Source organism: Aulonocara stuartgranti (assembly GCF_965226115.1).
Source record: "Aulonocara stuartgranti genome assembly, chromosome: 16".
Classification (NCBI taxonomy): Eukaryota; Metazoa; Chordata; class Actinopteri; order Cichliformes; family Cichlidae; genus Aulonocara; species Aulonocara stuartgranti.
In genome coordinates, this window is record NC_138952.1 from 24,585,753 (window position 1) to 24,608,668 (window position 22,916).

General features: G+C 39.5%; 1 protein-coding gene across 1 annotated transcript in view; it reads right to left on the reverse strand.

Moving 5' to 3' along the window:
• The window catches only part of cerkl (CERK like autophagy regulator), a 33,417-nt gene that overhangs the window by 696 nt on the left and 9,805 nt on the right, over positions 1-22,916 (reverse strand). The window contains exons 3-13 of the mRNA XM_082507310.1: positions 19,769-19,999; positions 12,492-12,623; positions 11,667-11,730; positions 9,047-9,177; positions 8,851-8,925; positions 4,854-5,031; positions 4,192-4,257; positions 3,713-3,750; positions 3,505-3,613; positions 3,282-3,378; positions 1,296-1,492 (exon numbers count right to left, since the gene is read on the reverse strand). Coding sequence (XP_082363436.1) covers positions 1,296-1,492; positions 3,282-3,378; positions 3,505-3,613; positions 3,713-3,750; positions 4,192-4,257; positions 4,854-5,031; positions 8,851-8,925; positions 9,047-9,177; positions 11,667-11,730; positions 12,492-12,623; positions 19,769-19,999 — 1,318 coding nt within the window. The remainder of the gene's footprint in view (positions 1-1,295; positions 1,493-3,281; positions 3,379-3,504; positions 3,614-3,712; positions 3,751-4,191; positions 4,258-4,853; positions 5,032-8,850; positions 8,926-9,046; positions 9,178-11,666; positions 11,731-12,491; positions 12,624-19,768; positions 20,000-22,916) is intronic.

Genomic DNA, 22,916 nt, shown 5'->3' on the forward strand with positions numbered 1-22,916 from the left:
ACACAGTCAGGTGGATATTAAGGACCTCAGACATGTTGCTATGGTTGCAGGAGCATGGCCTGATTGGTATTGATGTAAATGTCACAGAATGTAAAAAAACAAACACAGTGTGAGCTCCAGGACAAGGAGACCAGTCAGTCGCTTGGTACTGTGAAAAATGAAACCAATTGCATCGTGGATCAAAATCTGCTGGTACTTTTCTTCATTATTTCATCAATTTTTGCACTACTGGATGAAAAGCAGCACCAAAACATGACAGAGCCTCCACCTGCTTTAGTGATGGCTGTTGACACTCACTGTTGTACCTCTCTCCTGACCTGCTCCACACACACACACAAAAAAAAATTTGATCCAAATATTCAAATATGAATTCATCCCCCTATAATATCTATTGTCACTGATTTTTAATCCAGTTCTTGTGTAATTTGGCACAACTCAGCCACGTTTCCATTCACGAAGAATGGCTTCTTAACAACCACACTTAAACTGAGACCATTTCAAATGAGGCTTCAGTGAGCAGCAGATGGATCGGATGCATTTTCAGGTCTTTGCTAAATTTTTCCATTTCTTTCGAAGAATTTCAACATGACTTTCAGATCATGTTATCTGTTTTTTAGGCCGGTCACTTCTTCTTTTGTCTTCCGTTTGTCCAGTTTCCTCAAATCTTTTAAGAACTCACTGAACATCATACTGAGATTACGGAAGAGGATTAGGACGACTGGGAAAAAAAAAAAAGTAGGCTCGTCTTTTTTTCTTCTTTTTTTTTCAGAATTCTGACTTTAATTTCAGAATTCTGGGGAAAAAAAGTGCCTCATTTTTTCCAGTTTCCCTAATCCTCTTCCAATCATACCAAGTTTGTGGCTAATATGTCTTTGACAATCATCATGTTGGTGCAAAAATATTATTTCGTGCTAAGTTGTCTGTTATGTGTAGAAACAACATGGGTTCAGCCCTTGTGTTAGGTCCCTTTTTATGTTTGAAAGATTCATAAATCACTGTTAATGTTTTAATAAACAAAACAAGATACCTCTGAAAATGATGAGGTACAAGGACTGGACTGAAAATAAATGAAAGAGCAGCCATTGTCCAAAATAATATTAATAATAATTATCATTATTATTATCCTCTATATTTACCTCTTCTTGCTGTATTTTATTGATCTGAACTAAAAGGAAAAATAGTGCCTTGATCATCAATAATCAGTGCTTGAATTAATCAATTCAGAGTAATTCCTCTGTCTGTAATGATTGTATTATCTGGATATATTTTTAATAACGAAGGCGTGAGCGTCCCACCTGATGAGCACTTCATTAGCAATTTCCACCAGCTCTCCGTCGATGTTCCAGGGGAAGGTTGTTCCTTCTGCGTGGAAGAAGGGTGTGGTTTTCAAGTCACCCTCCTCTTCACTCTCATCCTCAGAACAGCCAATCAGTGAGCAGGGGCGGATCTTCACTGCTGACACAGCATGCGTCTCCACGAAGGAGAAGTTGAACTGCACACAGATAATCAGTCAGAGCTTTGTCTGTGTGTGTGTGTGTGTGTGTGTGTGTGTGTGTGTGTGTGTTAAAGCTGAGCTGATGAGGTCAGAAAGAGCCATTAAGATCTCCGTTAAGCAGCTTGTTAGAGAGCAGCAGGATTTGTCTGTGGTTCTTCCGGTCCACTGTCCTCTGCTGTGAGGCTCCAACAGGGGGCAGCAAAGACCAGCTGACTGTCCCACTGTCTGTCTGTCTGTCTGCTGTCCTCTCCTGCAGGTTTGCGCTTTCTTAAAGTAAAGCCATTCTTATAGGACAGATTAACATCTATCTTAAAACAAGAGCCCAGAGGATTCCAGTACTGTCCTTAAATACACACTTGATTTAACTTCACGAGACTGTGAATTGTAGAGAGAAATATTTTACAACTCCACTACGCCTAATTGATGGCTTAAAATTTTCCTCTAGCAGTTTCTAATATTTTGTCTATTTGATCATATGAATTTGAATTTATTGCATCTCATTAAAGAGGGAGGCCTACATTTTCAGCTTTTTTTAATAGATCAAAGCAAACAAAGGATATGATTAATTGATCATGGAAATATCCAGCAGGTTAATGTATAATTGCAGCTCCACTTCAATTTAATGCTGCTTCAATACCAACACACAGGAGGATTTGCACCAAAAAGCACTGAAACTTTAAAATTATTTTGATAAAATCATCAGATTAATAAAGGTGTATTCAGTTTTTCACACACTCTACATCACACAAGTGACAGGAGAGGTTTAAAGTCCACAGTAGGACATAAACTGTAAGGGTCACATGTGGGCAGCTCCACTTGAGCATCCACTTTTGCTGTGCTTTCTGCTGAGATGTCAGGACGGACGCTAGCAGGATGTAGGCCAGTCAGTAAACAGCCTGTTTACTCCAAGTCTGAACACCACACTGCCCGTATATTTAGTAAGTGGGTTAGTGTGCAGTCTCTCTGCCCAGACCAGGTCATGCTGAACCAGGCTAATCTACTCACTAACTTCAAGGAAAACTGCGGTATTTTTAAAACTGGGACCTACTTTCCCATCTTCTAGAGTCTTTAGGTGTTGTGAACGTTGAGGGATTGTGGTATAATCAACAGCCATTAATCGACTGTAACACAATCACAAAATTGTCCCGAGTCAAAGTGCTTGTGTGACCCTGAAGTCAAGAGTGAGTTCCCACGACAATAAATTGCTCTCTTCGGTAGAAAACATCTGGGTGGAAACATATATAATAGCTGAGGCTGTCATCAGCATAATCTACACACTGCACCAGCTCTGTGCAATTAAACTAAGCCCATCATGATAACATCAACATGTCGTCTTTGCTTTTCTTGCACAGTAGAGTTTAACAGACGCACAATGTCCACTCAGAACAGTCTTGGAAGTGTTGATTTCTGCAGGTTTTTCTGTGTTTTTAGTTTATTTTCTTGTGTACAAAGATTTGCCCCATTTTTAAAAATTCTTTTAATAGTAATATGTACTGTAGATGATGAAATCCATAAATCATTTGCAATTTCACAATGAGAAATTGCAAACACTTGAACTTTAACTGCACCAGACAGAAAAAAATGGATATTTGTTTGAGTAAACTGGGAGTTTGTAAAGAAAAAAAGGTTGCTATCGTACTCCGACATTCCTTAGTTGTGAATATTTTAGATTTTAGATTGCAAATGTTCAGTTCCTGAGCCTTAAAAGATCTGCTAAAGGTTTTAGTGAGGATTTGAATGGAATAAATTGATTCATGTTATTTTCACCTCTGGCAGGTGTTCTCACCTGTCCAGTAGAGCTGCTGTATCTCTTTAGGTGTTTAATAAACTCGGACCTGGAGGTGTTTCCGACCGCAATCAGCGCTGCACTGCCATTTGCCAAACTGTCAAAATCAGGAAGTGGTGGAGACTGTTAGCATTATTAGAAACATCATCATGTATTAACGTGCACTGTGATGCATTCAAGGCCAAAGAGCAGAAGATCGAGCCAATCTTCGTACACTGTGTACCTGGTGTTTGGAGCTAGTCCTTGAGGTGCGTGTGGACTCAGGCAAGGGATAGACATGATGCTGATGCTCAGATACAGGCCCTGATTGGTCACCCAGGACTCCTCCCCCTCTGTACACACAAATCAAAGAAAGAAAAAGTAAGACAGAGAGTAGCTGGTAGCGATTAAAATCTGATTTGTCCATTTTAATAGAGAAGTAGTGGTTTTACCGGACTTTGGGTCCTGGTCTTGGTCCTGGTCCTTATCTCTGAGAAGCAAGAAATCAAGTTAATTTTTCAAATATGACAGAAGAGAAAATTTATATAACGGACCAATATCATCAAACACAGAGCCAGTTATTAAACTAATCATGGTAAAACAACAGCTTTGACTCAAACAGGCTCTCCTCCACACTGTTCTTAATAAATTTGCGTTGAGTTTGTTTCTGGTAGATTTGTGCTGCAAGTCTCTGTAGTAGACAAGCTGTTACGTGGTGTGTTTGCCTTTCTGGTTCAGCTGCTGAGTAAATGTAACAGCGCAGCAAACTAACAAACACTGTTGGTGTGGAACAATTACAGTCTCCTCTGAGTGCTTGTAACCTGTTTAAACAAATGCATATTGTTTTTTATGGTGGTCTGAAGACACTTTAGATGTACCATCCAACATCACAGAGCGTATGTGCGTGTTTGTGTGTGCGCGTGTTTCTCACCGCTGTACAAACAAATTGCTGTTTGACTTCCTTGCTGATAAAAAGGAGAGCTGACAGTCCTCCGGTCTGAGGGAGACAGAGAAAAAAAGAAATAAGAAACCAGCTAGTCCTAGACCTAGCTAGACCTCAGTCACACTTAGAGACCAGTTGGCAACCCGTTGGCAACCTCCGGTCACTAAGGAAAAATATGTATTTTATGAGTGATGAGTGGTTGCTGGAGGATGCTTGCTTTAAGCATGTGAAAATGGTGGCAAAGAAAGTGATGCACCAAAAATCACCTTGTGATTACTTGTGTTGCTATCAGATTGCCACATGGAAGACACAGACTCTAGCTTTAGCGAAATGATAAAAATGGGATGCTAATAGGAAACAGACAATTTTTTTGCAGACAAATCAGTGTCATCCATACATACTACGAGTGACCTCAGCAACCTTCCAGCAATCAAAAGCTTCACAAGCACCGTGGAGCACTGTGACCAGTTTCACTCAGCAACAGCTAACAACCTCCAGCAACCAAACAGTCATGGAATACAGTTTTCCTTAGTGACTAGTGGTTGCTATGGGGTCACTGAGGTCAGTCAGTCATGTCTGTGTGACTGAGGCCTTAGGAACGCACATTTACATTTAAAAGTAAAAATTATATATGTGTGTGTGTGTGTCACCTCAGCCTAGCCAGCGTCTTAACCAGAGCATACTCTCGCCGCCGTGACGATGGCATCCATCTCTTCTTTTCTGCCCTCGCTAAACTCCGCCCGCCAAAGCCAAACATGGCAGAGAAACCGAAGCACACCAACTGGCCATGAGACGAGAAGCTGCACATGTCCACCTGCTGCAGGTGACCTGCAGGCAGAGAGACACCAGCACACTGAGAGAAGACCCTTTAAACGATTCATTAGAAACAGTTAGGATGCAGCACACACACAGCTGTGTTTCCATCACTTCAGAGGACATCACACAACTCTTGCTCCAAGCCTTCACACTGAAAATGAATAATTTTGTAACCTTACTATGCGTTTGTACATTTTGTGGTTTTTATCCATACAAAATGAGACATACAAATACACACAGTCTAAAATACGGCTAATTAACAGAATGTGTGAAGCCGATTAATAACTCAGAGGATTGAAATGAATCTGAGGAAACATTATCAACGTTTCCTCAGATTCTTTTTATGTATGTGGTAAAAAATGGCTTCCACGCTAAACACTGCTTACGGTTTTATTTTTCTACAGCCTTTGAACGCAGCACAAACCATAGAAATAACTAAAATAATTTTTAAAATAACCAGATTTTTCCATCAAGCTCCTTTACTGAGATGCTCCACCAGCTTTTAGATGGATACACACAAAGGCACACGCACTAAGCGGGCCATCTGGCCACATACCTGCTGTAACCTACTGAACTGAACTGCTGTCTCCGCACCTGTCTGTCTGACTGCCTGTCTGTCTCTCTGGACAGAATCTGATTTCCTCACCATATGGCGTGTTGTCAGTGTGTTTGTGTGTCAGTGTGTGTTGCGCAGGATTAAAGCTGAGACGGTCAGTGTGTCACCGAGATCAAACCTGCGGCGCTTCTTAAAAGGTCCAACCAATATTCATTTACATCACAAAGTCATTATCTTTCTGTTTGGCTCCTAATCCACCTTTAGGATTTATTTCCATACCATATTGGTAGCTCTTATTCAAAAATATAGTGGATGAAGTGGTTGAATGTAAAAAAAATATTTGTACCTAATATATCCTATATATATTAAGTACAAATATAATAATCAGTGAAAGTAAAAACACCAAAATGACTGAGTTAATTCAACAGTAAACCAACTGATTATTAGAAAGTTATGTTAGCATCACATGAGCTGGATGACTGTTTCTGTTAGCAGTAAAATGCTCACACAAGTCATTTTTAAAAAATGCTGAAATAAATGCAAATCAACCAATAATTATCCCACACAAGGATTTAGGGAGGAGACAAAAGACATCCGTCAGAAGTCATATATCTAAAATGGCACCTGTAACAGACTGCTGCACAACTGCAACATGAATGAATTTTAATTTATTTAAAGGATAGCCCCTTGAGATGCAGTATCTCGTTTTTAAGGGCACCGCTAAAAATGGACACATGAAACCACCAGTAGGAGGATTTAGGGCTGCTGCTCAGCTCCAAGGCTGTAACTTTAAACTTTGTTTTTTATTGAATTAAACCATAATTTTCCCCCTCTTGAAACGAGCTTTTCTAAAACATACTTTGAAAATACCCCAACTCTCTGTGGAGATGTTGTTATGTCACTGTATGAGAAGGCTGCTGGGCTTTTTGGATTGATAGCATAGAAATCAAATTATTACTGTCATGTAATATGTCACAGTGAAATGACTCTAATTACTATTATCATCAGAATTTGAAACATTCATTCTATTAACATTTAAAAACTCTAGAAGAGTTGAATGATTTGTTTATTTTATTGAGTTCATGTGAGCAAACAGCGAGCAGGGAGTCGACTCAGTGTCTGAGGAGCTGGTTAGTGCATCTGCTTTGTGAGTTGAGTTTGTTGACGCTGTGAAACATCCTCATGGAGAAAGCTTGGAGACTTTTTCAGGACTTGTGGAAGTTCTTATAACTTCCAATGTTCAAGTTCTTGAGTAAATCATTAATGAAGGTAGATTTATAGTCATTCTGTGCCAAGGCAGAAATCACTGTAATGTGCCTGAAGTGAACAGAGTGTTCATAATGAAAAAACAAAACAAAAAACTTTCTACACTTTCTACAACATTTCTACACTGCCCAGTACTAATTAGTAGATGACCTGCACAAAAATTACTGGTTTGTGGATAAATGCAGGTAAAAATGCAGACTCACATTTTTGTAAAGCAGGGTTCACATGTACCAGTGTCATGCTTCATTTATGCACTTGTAAATGTGCCGTATTGCTTGTACTTCTGGCATCAAAATGTTAAAAATCGAATTATTCAGACTGTTGTATATGAGTTACATCAGGCCGTTGTTACTCCCAGACAGCTAGCTTGGCTAATCCTAATTGCTATTTGAACCTCGACCAGCTTGCCTTCTGGTTGTTCGTTACTGCTATGATGACGGTGCCAACAAAGATACCCCTCCAAACACCAGGAGGGCCAACCGTTGAGTATTAATCAATATCATATTGAATCTGTTTGTGAGTCTAGAGATACAGTATGCTGAAGTTTCAGTGTATAGGCTATTGCATTGCTTTGGTTTTTCCTATATCAGAAAAGAGAAATTCACATATTGCTAAAATTGTCTCTATTTTTGTCCCACTCATTGTTGCAGTGAAGGTTTCTAACAAGCCAGGCTAGAAAAGACTCAGCAGGTTTTGAACTTCTGGAAAAAAATTTAAACTCTGTGAGCAAGTAGTTTTTCGTACAACAATGAACGAGGCAAACTGCTTTAAACAGGTAAGGTGATCATTGATGAGATTATTGTAAAGTGGTCAAGGTGGTGACTTCCATGTCATGCTTTTATATATTTATGTTTAGAGATCAGGACAGAATTGGCCCCCTTATGAAGGATTTTCCAGCCTCTGTTAAACAGAGCAATGAATTTTAAAAACAGCTTTTCCAAACATTAGTTTAATTTTGGATGCTTATTTTGTTGGATAGCAGCCTGCAGCCATTTGTTGTAGTTTTCGCCTGTAGATCTCTACAGCTGAAATGCTTTTTTAGATACAAAAAAACAGCCAGAAATACAAAAGGTCTGACACACACCTATAAACAAGCTAAGGCCATTTCACATACAGAAAATTTTCAGTGTCAGCTGCAACTCCCAAACATAAGTTGATAAAAGGTCAACAGTTAAGCCGCTATTTTCAAGGGATGCTCAGGCTCGGGTAACCGTAGCAACAGCACTGATGCTTCCGCCCCTGTTAGTAGTTTAACGTCCAGCAAGGAGATCATGTGATTGTGAATGAGCACACCTCAGTGTTATGAAGACAGGAAAATTCACCTGCAGTCACCTGGTGTCCGTGGGAACAGCTTCCTACCTGGGAATTTTAACAGTTTTCTATTGTTCAGGAAGTAGTCTCATTAGGGCTATTGAATTTTCCCATCTGTCTCACACACATACAAACTCAGCTTGCAGTATTAATTAGTGACAATGAAACATCATCACACGATAAGCTGTCAATCAAACACAGCTGCCCGCCCTGCTGCTGGGTGATTGGTTACCGTGTTTACCTGACAGTGTGGTGGTCAGAGACAAAGGGGGCGGGGCTGCTGCGAGCAGTGTAAACCTGTGATTTAGTGATTTCAAGTGAAACAGACCCTGTTGTTAGACATCTGTCTGTTCACTCCCTCCAGAGTCCAGTCTCACCGTCTGTCTGCATGTTTGTTTGTTCTTAAACACTGTCCCTGCTGCCGGACTGACATTCAGCCAATCACACCAAAGCTTAGCAAAAGCTGAGCTTTGGTGTGATATGCTTTAAGGAAATTAGTCTGTTACACAAAGAACCTGGCTATGATTGCCACAGATTTAATATTAAAACAGAACAGATTTTTGTCCTTGAAAATGTAAAATCTTGGACTGATTTATAAAAAGGCATAGATGACATTAGGTGATCCAAATATAGATTTACTAAAGACAATTCCAACCAACCCCAATCTATGTAACAGATCTACAACATGTAAGCTTTACCCAAGACGATGTGGAGGGCTGCAGTGACTGGATCTCTGACTCCATGAACAGAACAGGAAACCACATCTGTGGAACCTGCAAACATGTGAAGACAGACCGTTAATAAAAGTACTTCATGTCGTGTTTTTGCATACCAGCATACCAAACCTTATGAGACCTTAAAGCAGTGGTTCTATATGAGAATGCCCTTGCTTACCAGCTGGGATGATTCCCAGTGGCAGTGTGGCTCTCACTGGTTTTTCTGGGGAATCTGCATCCAGCTGGGCTCTGAGGACCAGAGCATGACACAACTCTGCAACTGAACCATCTCCACCGACGCACACCACCCTGATGGACAGGTGGAAAAAAACTAGTGTGAGGACAGGTAGACATTTAGACAAGTCAGTCTCAATCATCCAAATCTAAATAAGGGTTTATTGTGACGCTAAATGAGGTGGTTATACTAAGTCAAGGACACAGACTTCATTGACATTATAGTCCTCTATAGCGCTTTTGAGGTCTGCTTGAAGTGTTGATCCATTGTTGGCTCATTGAAATGTGAAGTCTCCATAAACGCATGGTCACAAAAAATTGTCACAGACTCAATCTTGGCACCTAATGACAACATTTACATTATTTGGACCCAAGCGGACTTAACAAACTCACAGCCACAAAAAGTATAATACACCTAGAAGACATTTCACAGATCTCAAACTCCTGATGATTTAAAGGAAAACCATCCAGCAGAGGATGTGGCTTTTCTAGTAAAATTGACAATTTGTTTTATAATACAACAGGGTAAGTAACCTCAATGTTTTTGGGCACTAACTAAAATGTTTGTGCAGGGTGGTCCTGAATGTGTGATGCTGAGTACTTATTTCTTTAACTATTGATGAATAGCGAAGGATGGTGAATGGATATTTATAAATACTCTAGGTTGTATTTTCACTGCAAAGGTTTGTATTTTAATTAAGCACAAATATTTCTCAACATTTCTTGTTCAGTAGAAAAACATCAGTACCAAAGTTTTGATACTAGAATTAGACTACAACTAAACTAGTAGACACACAGAAACTGGATTTCAGAATGACTGTGATGGGTTTTATTTTGAAAAGCTCCAGTGAATTGCTCTCCTACAGTCACCAAAGTTCATAAACTCTTTAATATTTATGATTGCTGGGGTTTTGTAAAGGTCTACACACTAACAGGCAGCAGTATAATCCATGTCTTGTTTTAGAATCTTAAGTTAAGTGTTAAAATCGTAAGTTTAGAATAAAGTTGACTATAAAACTAAAACAAATATATTATATTTAACTCATGGTGTGAAATGCTTTCGAGCAATATTTTAACCATAACAGATGGAGAGAAAAAAAAAAGAAAGAACTCACAATCACAGGGTGAGAAAAAGGATACACTCTGGACAGTCTATCATATGGTAAGCTCAAAGAGACAGAGAGGGAATCATTTACAGTCACATTTCTACTAATGACCCATACAGAGTCACACGAAAGATAAAACTCATATTTTGATCGCTTTTGAAAAAAAAAAGTTGTATTTTATTTTAGGGTAGGGTGGGAGGAAGTTATTGTTTGTTAGTATTAATGAAAAAAAGTAATAAAAAAAAAGTGAGAAAGTGAGAAGGTTCATCTTCCGAGTCTTTATTTGCAGTAAATGGGAGGTGAACAGTCTCCGCCCCCTCCCCCTCTTCCTGAGTATGGGATTACCTGGAGCTGTAGTCGCCACGGTGACAGCCAACCTAATTGGCAAATGTAGGTTTCAACCAAATCACACACACACACACACACACCCAACCACCTACCCACACTCAGCAGCTAGCTTAGCAACGCGGAGCTAATCTTCTCTAAGCACATTAAGCTTTATGGGGGCTGAGCACAAAAGCTGCTTACACACACACACACACACACACACACACACGCACACACACGCACACACACACACACACACACACACACACACACACACACACACACGCACACACACCATCAGAAAAAGACTGATGAGAATTTGATAGCTGTTTCTGTACTTGTAGCTGCTGTTCTATCATTGGAATGAAAAGTTATTTTAACTTTAACAACAAAGTGAACAGTTAATGTTTGGTATTTGATCATCTTACCTGTGTGTGTGTGTGTGTGTGTGTGTGTGTGTGTGTGTGTGTGTGTGTGTGCATGAGGTGTGTGAGATCAGTCATGGTCAGTGTGTTTCAGTGTCCGCCTTTGACAGTAAACTGCTATTTGATTATCCAGTTCACCTCAGTTCAGCAGCAGGATGATGTCACAATTTAAACATGGTAACTTTCATGTCAACGCACTTACCATTAAACAGTCAACTATTTCCAACTGTAAGATTCCACTATTACCTGTCCTCTTGAGGAATAGGGACCAGCTGATCGTCAGCTGGCTTTCTTTTAACCTGGACCTGAGATCATTTATCTTGCCTTCAAGTGCATATTTTAGACTCATCCAGTTTAAAAGCTACAGACAGTTTCATCGATCTCACAGTGCTGACAGCGGATTGCTTTAAGCTTAACAAACAGAAACCTCTACACACGATACAGCAGATCATCTGATCATCTTCAAGTGCGTTGACTACTTTCAGCACAATTAAAGGTGGCTCCACCTGTCTGTAATCAGTCACACATTGGTTCAGAAAGCAACATATTATGATACTGAACATCTATGGATGAATAATAACAAAACTACATTTAAACTGTAAATTATTTTTACAATAATTTCTTACTCTGGATTTTTTAATGGAAAAATCCTGATGAATCCCAACCAAGCAATGATTTTGAAAGCAAAAAAATATAGATGACTAACCCATCATATTCATCCAGTTTGCATTCCTTTATCACTGAGAGAGCATGACCCTTCCTCTCTGTTACTGGAGAGAGAAAGACAGGTAAAGACAGAGAGAGGGGGAAAAAATAAGTAAGCAGATGGAGAGACATTGAGATGGACAGAGATAAAGTGTTCGTGCATATGTGTGGTCAGATGAAGTGTGTGTTTGATGACTGCCAAAAAAAAAAGTGGGACAGCGGATATCACACCATCTGCTGAGAGGGGGAGAGTAGAAGCAAACAGGAGGAATCAAGAAAAAAGGAGGAGAAAAAGGAAACATGGGAAAAGTGATGAGACAAGAAGATAGGAAATGAGAAGGAAAGAGGACACAAGGATATGAGGCAGGAGAGGAAAACAGAAAGGTGAAAAGAGGACAGGTGGAAAGAAAACAAGAAAACAGCAGAGAGGAGAAGGACTGGAAATGAGACAAGAGCAAATGATTGGAAACAGGAGGAGACAGGAAAGGAGAGGAAAAAAGATGGAGAAGATGAGGGGAGGAGTGCAGAGGAGGCTGTCTCCCTCTGTCACAACAGATGGGCTAAGCTCCGCCCCCTATATCAGGTTACCTAGCGACCAGAAGCTGCCATTAACTCTGACCTTTGGACTCCCTCCACACACACGCGCGCACACAGATTTCAGTATCATGTCTGGTGTCAGTAAAGATCTAGTTGTTAAAACCCTGCCTCACATAGTTTTATATTTAAAAATAAACACACAAAAATACGTACATTTATTTATATTTTTATAATTATAATTTTTCAGTGTTTCTACTGAGCAGAAAAATAAACACTTGGATGGACTAACCTGTGATGTCAGTTCGGATGTCAGCCATCTTGAATAGAGGAGCCACGTGGTCTCTGTAGATGTGAACGGCCTCCTTCTTGTGGCTGCTAGGGTTGATGAAGACCTTCAGATTTGTAGGACGGTTGCTGAACCCTGAAAACATGCACACATGCACACACACACATTTAGCAGGTGCATCATAGGTTGGATTTTGAAAGAAAATGAAACCCTGCAATGGTTGGTTAGCTACACTAGTGATGGGCTATGAGCCAGTTATTGTTCAACAGACTGAAAGATAGTTAGGTCCATACATCTTAGCACAGTAATACCACAACAGTGAATTTTAAACAAAACAATGTAGATGTGAAGTAGACACAGCTTTAATTCAAAAGCGCTCCATTAACACTTCAGTAATTACAGTGATTTTCATGCAGAGTCCCCCCATTTTCAGAGGATCAAAAACGACTCCATGCATTACTAAGAGATTTTGCCCAGATGTGCAAACCAGTTGGTGGCAAACTGGTTCACAGTCATGAGTTTTTGATCCTTTGAGTCTCCTTTATTGAGACTCAGTTGCACTTCATGTTTATTAGCATTTAACAAATATCTGAGTAGTGACACCTGCTTTTCAGGAGTGGCTGTGTGATAACGTTACCGGCAGCATGTGAAGCAACCATTGCAGTGGGATACACTGGCAGCTTTACACTGCTACTAGCATAGCTCCTTGGCTGTAGGTAATATTTCCAACTACACCACATGCCACTGTGTGTTTTGGTCCACAATATAGTGCCCTTAAAAGTCAAAAATGAAAGAAAAAAAATGTGTTCATGTGCCACTTTTAGTGAACAAAAAAGATAAAATAGAAAAATTACTGCTGCTGATTACATAAAGTTCTGGATTATAAAATGTCTATGAACTATCTTTCATCATAGCCAGCTGAGCGTTCCACTTCACGTTCCTCTGCAGCTGTGTTCTGATAGATGAAGCAGTTTTGTATGTTTATTTATGTGTACTCAAGAAGTTAAATAACTTTTCATTTTGGACAATAAGATTTGGAAGACTGCAAATATTTTTCTAAAAATACTAAAATTTTAATATGAGCTCTTAATGCGTTAATTAAAACAACAATCAACTTACCAAGTGATGACAAACAGCTCAACAGCTAACTGTCCTTACTTGAACGCTGATCACAACACACTTTGTTATCGTGGCTGACATTAAGTATCTGAACAAACTGAAGAACATCTTCACTTAAAATTCTGCATGGATCAGAAACTGACTTCCACATGCCCTAAATTTAAAGTATTAACCCAGAGATATATATATAAATAAACAGATAACACGTGTCTGTACACCTGCTTCAGTATATGTGGAGGTGGCCTGTTTGATACATCAGAATATTGTTTACATCTACAACACTGGTTGATGGGTGTGTGTGTGTTGTTTTATAATATCGACACACTACACACATACACAGACCCCCTGTATGACGCATCATTAGGCAGATTTAGAGACCGCATTATGAATCCCTCTGGACCATCTCAGATCAATACACACACACCAGCTCCATTATCCCTCTCATTACTATAATCTGCTCCCAAAAGGCCGTGACCTCGCCCTGTTAATGACCCCCACACACATATACACAATGTGCACCTCCTGCCATCACTCCACCCCACGGCTCTGACCAGGTTCTCCGGAGCTCCTGTGAGGAGCTACCCGACACCTCCACATCTCTCTAGTGGTCCCCCATCAAATACCAGAATCTCCACCCTGTCGTTGTCCCACAAATCTCAGGCCTATTTCCATTCTAAGCAACACATCTGTGCTGCAGCACTAAGCAAACAAGCCTGAATAAACCTACATTTCTTTTTGGTTTTATGTGGAAATTGCAATCAATTAAAAAAGGCCTCAAAAGACACCTTATCTCTTACTGATCTTATAATTATAAGAAAGGACCTTGTGATGATAACAGAGGGTCTCATTACTATCATCAGGAGCAAAGTTGTATTGCTTAGTTTTCAATATTTATTCATGTGTGCTGTAATTGATTCTCCTTCAGTTTAACGAGCATGGATTATTCTGCTCTTTAACTGCTAATAACAAGAGAAATGGAAACCAAACAAACCTTTATTTTGAAATCTGGAAGTATTCTTTGGTGGGATTGGCAGTACTTTTAAAGTGGCTTATGAAACTGCCGATCAGGTCAGTATTTAGTTCAGTAAGTTCAATACCAGGAAACCCTAAACTAGGATTGTTGCAGTATCCTCTGTCCCACACTTGTGAAATCTCTTTTGACCAGTGTTTCTTAAACTGAGCATTTAAAACACAGGAGCAGCTGTTTTGACCACGCAAAGGCGTGGTCAAAACAAGGATCTGTACATTTGAAAATGAGTGGGTTTTCCAGAGTGTTGAAAAAGAAAGACTTAACACTTAGACCAGTTACACTTCTTTTAGAGTACACTTCTTTTATAAGCAACTTGCTTATAAAAGCTAATAATGTGTTAAAAATGACAGAAATCACTCACACTGTTGATGCATGGTCAATGGTCAATGGTAACTTTATTGTCCCTGATGGGAAATTGATTCGCAGTATGTCAAAACAAAACAAACAACAAACATACAACCAACACATCACGTACACTCATTAAAAAAATTCTATAATATAATATAAGCCTGATAAAACACCTAGATTTTCCATCGAAAAAAGATGCATAAACAGATGCTTTCTGTCATAAAGGAACCATCTTCACAACAAATGTAAGAAGACGACAGACTCACAGATATAAAGAGGTCAAGTATCCATCAGATCATCTCCGAGCCTTGACCAGTGACAGGTTGCTATGGCGCTGCTGAAATGTTACCATGGTAAACAATCCCCGTAGTGGAGTAGTTTACCATGGAGTAGTGTTGAGTTTCTGACTGAGCACTTAAGACTGGACTGCTGCATGTTGTTTACAAACAGACTCCATTTTATTATAGCTTTCAAACATCATTTTTCCTGTCTGTGTATGTTCTCAGTCATCCAGGTCATCGCAAACCCAAGGAAATCCAAATCTTTCCATCCTTAGATCATTTTTAATTAGTTCACAGCTTCATTACCTACACAAGTTTTCTGCGAAGCATTTAACATGCAGTCATTAGATCAGTCTCAGTCTGTATCAGTTTCTCTAGTGTGAAAATGTGCTACTTTACACTTTTTTTTAAAAAATCACTGCAAGTTGAAACATTTTACAATTAAGGGGGTTTTAATTATAAATGATAGTCACAGTGGACAGTGCGGGCTGACAGAGGTTATAGGAAAAGGGAGGAAGGGTATCAATATCAAACTATTAGTGACATGGTGCTCAGAGCATTTGCACCCATGGAGTATGCAGCTCAAACGCTCACATATCTGGTTGTCCACCACGATGACATGCTTCACTAGTTCAAGATTTTGGATTTGAGGAGGAACAATCTAGAAAACACCTTTCTAAAAGAGTGTAAGGAAAGCCACCTCAGATGGTAACACTCATCCTCCTGGGAGTCCCTGGAGCTCTTATATATAAATAAAAGGCGATGGAAAATACAGTGCATGGGTAGCAGGTTCCTGAATTTAATAAAACACAACTATACTCCATTTCTAAAGGTAAAACCTTGCATTTTGATGTTGTCCTTTTGACCATATGACAACTTACAGTACCACTGGACTAACAACACCCATTTTACTCTGATACTGTGACCCCGAGGTTTCTGTAAGCAAGCAGCAACCGCAAGACAAAAGATCTGGGAGGGGTCGCTGTGGCACCTGGTGACCTATGAACGCTCACTTCAGTTGTCCTGCAATTTCCACCGACCTGTCAGTCTGTTGTGGTGTTAAACAACTGCAGTCAGTCGATCCTGCAGACTGACTGTGAGTATGGAATTGGAGTCTATACAGCAGCAGTTCTCGCCTTTTGTCACTGACTACCATTCACTTTCTGAACAGCATTCTGCAGCTGCTTCACACAGCAAACAACAAAAAATGAGGTTCCAGAAACAGGAAGTGTCTGCGCTGTGCACACCATTGTGCAGATGACTGTTCAGACCCGAAGGTTAAGAAGTGGTGCCGGCGTCGGCTGCGGCGGGACTGCCCGCTCGGTGACGCCATGATTCGCACAACAATACGCTTTTCACACTGACCTCTGGCTGGAAAATAGGCTTAATGTCCGCACAGCGGCAGAGCTACTGACTGTGTTTACCTTTCACACACACACACACAGGCACACAGACTCCTCTGCTGCGGTGTGTAAAGTCACAAAAGCCGTCACAGCTTGATGTGCAGTGTGACCACTTGAGCTGACACACGACCTGCGGGCCATTCATGTCTGTGAGTGTGAGTGCGAGCCCATAAGACAAAGACTTGAAGAAGTTGTGACTTTGCTGCAGGGCCTCATGGGTAATCTGGTTTGATAGACAGACAGATGGACAGACAGACAGGTGACCAGCGATAACATGTCAGACTGATGCCATGGTGATAAAAGGACAGTAATGTGTGTGTGACCTCTGACCTCTTCATTTATGGATAGCTTGTAATGTCTCTGTTGCAGTTGGCGTGGTTGGACAAATAGAGAAGAACTGAAATGTAAAATGTGTCCATGTGAGTTAAATCCACACAACAAGCACTTCAACATTTCTATTGTGTGTTAACTGTCAGCCACGCACCGCCCACTACAGTGCACCTGGGAAATCAGCGTCTGGGAACGTCCGACTGCAGCAACATCCAGAGCTTTAGCAGCAGGTGGTTGGGCAATGAAGAGGTTATTCTTCTGAAAACTTTATGCTCTATAGAAAAAATATACTGATGTCTAAAGAAACTAAACAACTGTGACATCTTCTGCACTTTATTTGATACTTGAGACTGAGTCAGAGACATAAGATTGTTTTTTGGGGGGGGTTTCCTAGCATGGTGAAGAAGAACTGAACTCAAGGCTCGGACGTCAAACACATTGCACACCATTGGTTGAACTTGAACACCAACAACAGCCCAGCCCCTAAACAAGACCACGCTAAAGCTATTGCAGCTGCAGATTCAGAAATATTGCTGAAAATCTGAAACTAGAAAAAAGTCATGTCTCCATGCTTTCAGCCTTGCAGTGTGTGTTGTCTAAAGCTCCAAGCCTCAGAGATATTTCTTATGCACTAAATATGAAGTGGTTGTATACACACGTGTTCATGCAGACAGTAACTAATCTCTCCTGCAGACAACATGATTTAACTGCTGACAGCACTTTACTGAGTACTGCTAAATGTGTGTGTGTGTGTGTGTGTGTGTAATCCTTTGTTCCTGTGGATTAGCAGATTAGTTCTCTGGTCTGATGTAACTGTGACTCACCTCATTAAACTGAGTGATGAACAGATAGAAAACAATGAAATTTTAATCTGAGCAGCTAGCACTGCATCATCATGCAAATCATCTGCAGACGTACAAAACACAAAGGTGTGCGTTTTAAATCCTTGTATATCTTGGGCAGCTGCAGTGCTGACTGACCACGTTGGCTTAGAAAAATATCAGCACAGATTTCAGCTCAGTTTTGTTCCAAATAACATAAGGTTTTGAAATGTTATACATTAAAGCCCCTGAACTATAATAATGGCAGGGTGTCAGCACATCTAAGCAGAACAACCAGTAAAATAAACTGCAACCTTTCCACAGACTGTAGAAAAAACTGCTTTATCAATCTAAACAGTTTATGGTCCAGACTAACTTGCAAGCCAAAGTTTTAATGCAATCACTTGCAGTAAACCACATGTTTAATTACTATGTTTAGTATTTTAGTTAAGTGTGTTAGCATGCTAACATTTGTTAATTAGCAAAACAGATTGTATATAAAAGCTTTTGTAGCTTTTGGACTTGACAATTGTAGGCAACACACAAGTGTTTTAACCCTGGATCCCCCCCAAGCAAGGGACAAATCCTGTGGTTGCAGAAACACTTTAAGTTATACAGAAGTTTCTGGGGGGGGGAAAAGCTCTGTTTCCATGATCTGAAACCTCTGTGAACACTGATGATTTTACGAGCTAGTTTCAAGTCTTATTCAATAAAACATTGATTTTGTAAATTATGATCCCCATTATTATCAGAAAGGAGCATGAAGCACGGTTATCTCACTTGGTAATGACTTGTGATTAACATGACAAGAATCCTCCACTGTTTGGTTTCAAAGTCAGACACCCAACAAAGGCAACGTCTGGTTTTAAAAAGCTAAGATCTTAGCTTGAAGCTAAGCTTGAAGTGTTACAATGGGACTTCACTGAATGAGCACTCAACACAAAGAACAGCTGAGGCTGATGGGGATGACCGTTTTTTAGATATTATAACAAATTAAAATTCTGGCCTAATGAAAAATGTATTATAATTCAATCTTCCAACAATGCAAACATTTCCAACACTTTACTACTTGATTTTTCTTTTTCAGCTTTTCCAAACAGAACATTCTTGTTAATGAAAGTGAACATCAAAAACAAGACTTTATGACTCCAAAATCAACTATTTGCTATGGTAGCATGTCATCAGCAAAAATACCAAATAATCAGAGCCCAGAATACAGTCCAGCATCAGAATTTTGTTATGCTACAAAAAGTGTTGCCTTTTATTTACAGTTGTGGGTGTGGCAATTTTTAGGATACCTTACTGACAACATTTGCACAAAAACATGTAGTAATACAGATGTTGTATGTCTAGTAAGAATCCATGTATTTATTCGTTCATTTAACAGTTGTATTAGCTATGACGTAAATAAAAATATGAGTTTAAATTTGTAATGTGTGAATTTAATGACAAACTCCATTTAAATAAGTCTCCATTCATCAAACCATCTAATGGACAGATGCTAAGCGTGCTACTTATAACAGTATTACTCAGCAGTGTGTGTGTACAGTTTAATCATCTTAGAGTATGACACTCACTGAAGCACTGACTCACGTTTCTCCTGTTTCAGCTCTTATGTAACACAAACTGCCAGTCACATTTGCAGTGAGTCCGTCACAGTTGGATGTTCAATGTGGGCCCAAGGAACCTCCACACTGGGTCTCATCCATTAGCTTGGTCAAATTTACATTCCACTGTTTTGTCCATAGCAATTTCACAGCATCTGGGTGTTACTTTCAACATTTTAACAGGATAACAACAGAAACCATGAACCCCAAATGGTTAATGGCTGACCAGCTCCACCATCTAAGACAAAGATGCTGAATACTGACAAAAATACTTTAAACTCCTGGTTTGCTTTTGTGTGCTTGCTGCTTGAACTGCATGACAGTCTGAATGTCTGTGTTACCTGTGAGCAGCTCCTTCAGGGTGTTGTACCAGGTGTGTGTGTGTTCTGAGGAGGCATTGTGGAGGTGCAGCGTGTCCTCCTCCAGCCTTCTCCCTTTCCTCCTACACCAGAAGACAGCCACACCAAGCACGGGTCCCCCTGACTCCTGGCCCGCAGCTCGCCTCCGCTTCACCTTCACTGCAAATATGTCTTGCAGCAGCACCTCACCTGACTGTGGGACACCAGTCTCACCTGCAGAGAAAAAAGTAGTTAACAAACAGCACTTGAACACAGCACACTGTTTAATGAACAAGGTACATGATGGACATCTGAGAGGTTTGGGTACGTTTTGAAAGGGACCAGGCTGTATGTCTGTGAAGGTTCTCAGTCATCCAGGCTAACAGTTTCCCTCTGCTTCCAGTCTCTGTGCTAAGCTAAGCTAAAAACATCCTTGACCAGTGTGAACAGATGAAATGCTGAGATTTACCCAAAATGTCAAAATGCCATTTTTTCTTTTTATAAACATTAAGACTAAAGTCTTATTAAATAAAAGATTCAAATCCACTGCGAAAAAGTAAGTGTATAAAAGGATACTACCATTAACAACAAACTCTGTGATTAGTTTGTCTGATTGATGTTTTACTGTATGTTTAAATTCTTTTGAATAGTCAATCAAATATGAACGCTGCACATTGCTGCTGTCAGCAGAATGTAAAGTACAGCATCAACAAGTACAATCGTGAAAGAATTCTGAAACCTGATTGGCCAGCATCATATTAATCTTCTAATCCTCCGAGGATAATATTAGCATAGCTCAGACAGTCCATTCAGAGTTACATCACATTTCACTCAGACACAAAGAAAATACTTTGTGTCTGAGTGAGCTTGTGCGTGGCTCATTTGCAGATGACAGTAGTGCAAGTACTTTGGAGTTTTTTTGTGCTTTTTTTGTTGTTGTTTTTTCACAAGGAGCTTTTGACTTAAATGTAAATACCTTTTACAGTATGTAAACTTCTAAACAAACTTATGGAAACTTTTGCTTTCACACCAAATTAAACTGGTTGGTTTCAGTTTAAAAAATGTGAGAATTTGCCAATTTCCCTGGATTCTGATTTATCAGATAAGAGATGAGGATATAAGGAACACCTTTTTCATGATCGATTCAGCCCTCCTTTTATACTTAGTGTTAAAAGAAGATGTGATCACCTTCATCCTATGATAAAATATTTCTATCCTGATGTAAGTGGTCACTTCCAGGACTACTAGCCTACGTCTATGCATACTCAAACAACAAACATGGAAACTGTGACACATTGTGTGTTCTAGTACCTCTCTATCAGAAAAGTCTGTTGGATCAGACAACACGAGCCAGCATTCGCTCCTTACATGCATCAGTGAGCCTTGGCCGGCAATGACCCTGTCGCTGTTTCACCACTGTTCCTTCCTTTTGTGTGAACAAAATCCTCACTTGCTACCCAATATATTCCATCCACAATGAAGAGATATTCAGTGTCATTCACTTCACCTGTCATTGATCATAATATTAGGACTGATCATGTATACACCTGCGTTAAACACCACCACCATCATCAAAACAGCAAATGGGGAATTATCTTTTAAAGGATTGTGTTCCCTCACTTCAGCAGACGTCCAGAGATGAGATACAGTGTCACAGTGCAGTAAAGCTGCTCTGGCAACACCTCACTAAAACATCTTTCTTCTTCCACAAAAGTAGAACTCAAGCACATCCAGAAGGTTTTTTTGGAACTTATAGCAGGAATTTTAATAACTTCTCAACAACTGCACACTTGTTGATGAGAATTTATTGTCTATACTGATATTTAATTCAAAATAACAAACTTTTTAAATGAAATAAGAACAATCGACATGTCCAAAACAAAATCCAATATTTACAGTACCAATTTTGTCAGTTACTAAGGCTAGTTTTCTTAAAATTAAGCATCATTTAAATTTTCAAAAGTCGTCACATCAGAGAAAATTTATAGACATTTTATCAGCCTGAATTATAAAAGTTTACTTGAAGACCTTTGTAATAATTCACAGAGAGAGTCTGTGCTTACAAACAGACAGACAAACACAACCAATTACATACTCCCTCCCTTTGGAGGGAGAATAATGAAAATGGCCATATTAGATGTGTAGCTTTAGAGACAAACGCATGGCACAGCTGGTAGATGTACATAAACAAAAACAAACTCCACTTTAATCACCAGAAACATTCAGATCTACAGAGATATTTTCAAAAAAAGAATATTTTAATCCTCCCAGATTTAAAACCTATAATGGTGCACTTAAACAGTATTCATTTAATACTGTTATAATCTAACAATCGCAAAACAGGGGCCTCTTGGCATCTCATTTAATTTGAACTCAAACAGGTTAAGGAACATGAAGGAAAATGTGCAGCCCCATAACAAACCCAGAGTAGGAAAATCAATTCTGTGCTCAAAGAGACAAAAAGAGATATTAACTTGATGCAAAGCACCTGTACAGTACAGTGTAAACAGCTCATAAAGCTTATAAATGATAGCTGATTAACCCCCTTCTCTATGAAATACCTCCTGCTGTTATCAAACACCAAATATGCCCACGCCACCCTCCCCTGTTCCCCAGAGAGACCAGCATCCATATGTCAGGGTCATTGTGTGTAACAACAGTCTATCTGGTTGTTGTTGCTCAGTCTTCATTCATTGTGTCCAATTAATATTATTTGCGTTTAAAGTATTTGTCTTCTGAGTCAAACGAGAGGTTAAAGGTGAGGAATCAAAACCATTTTTATCATTTATGCATTTTAAATTTGAGAAAAAACACAAGTGGATTTTGAAAGCAGAAAAGTAAGTCAAGGCAAATTACTTTATTATCGTAAATTATTTCAAAGGGGCTTTAACATATTAGCAAGCACCCTCTATCCTCGGTTTCCTTCACATCTAAGAAAGACAGACATTTAATAAATTTAAAAAAAAATAGCCACATAACATATAACTTTAAAATACATACAGAAGTAACCACTCATTTCTTTAGATTTTACTTCCACAGAGTCAGTAATTTTTAAAGTGGTCTTGAGCAACAGGCTTTCTGAAGGTCTTTCAAAGTTTTTCTTTGGACATTGGCTGCTTTTTCACTCATTTTCAGTCGAGTTCTTGTCTAC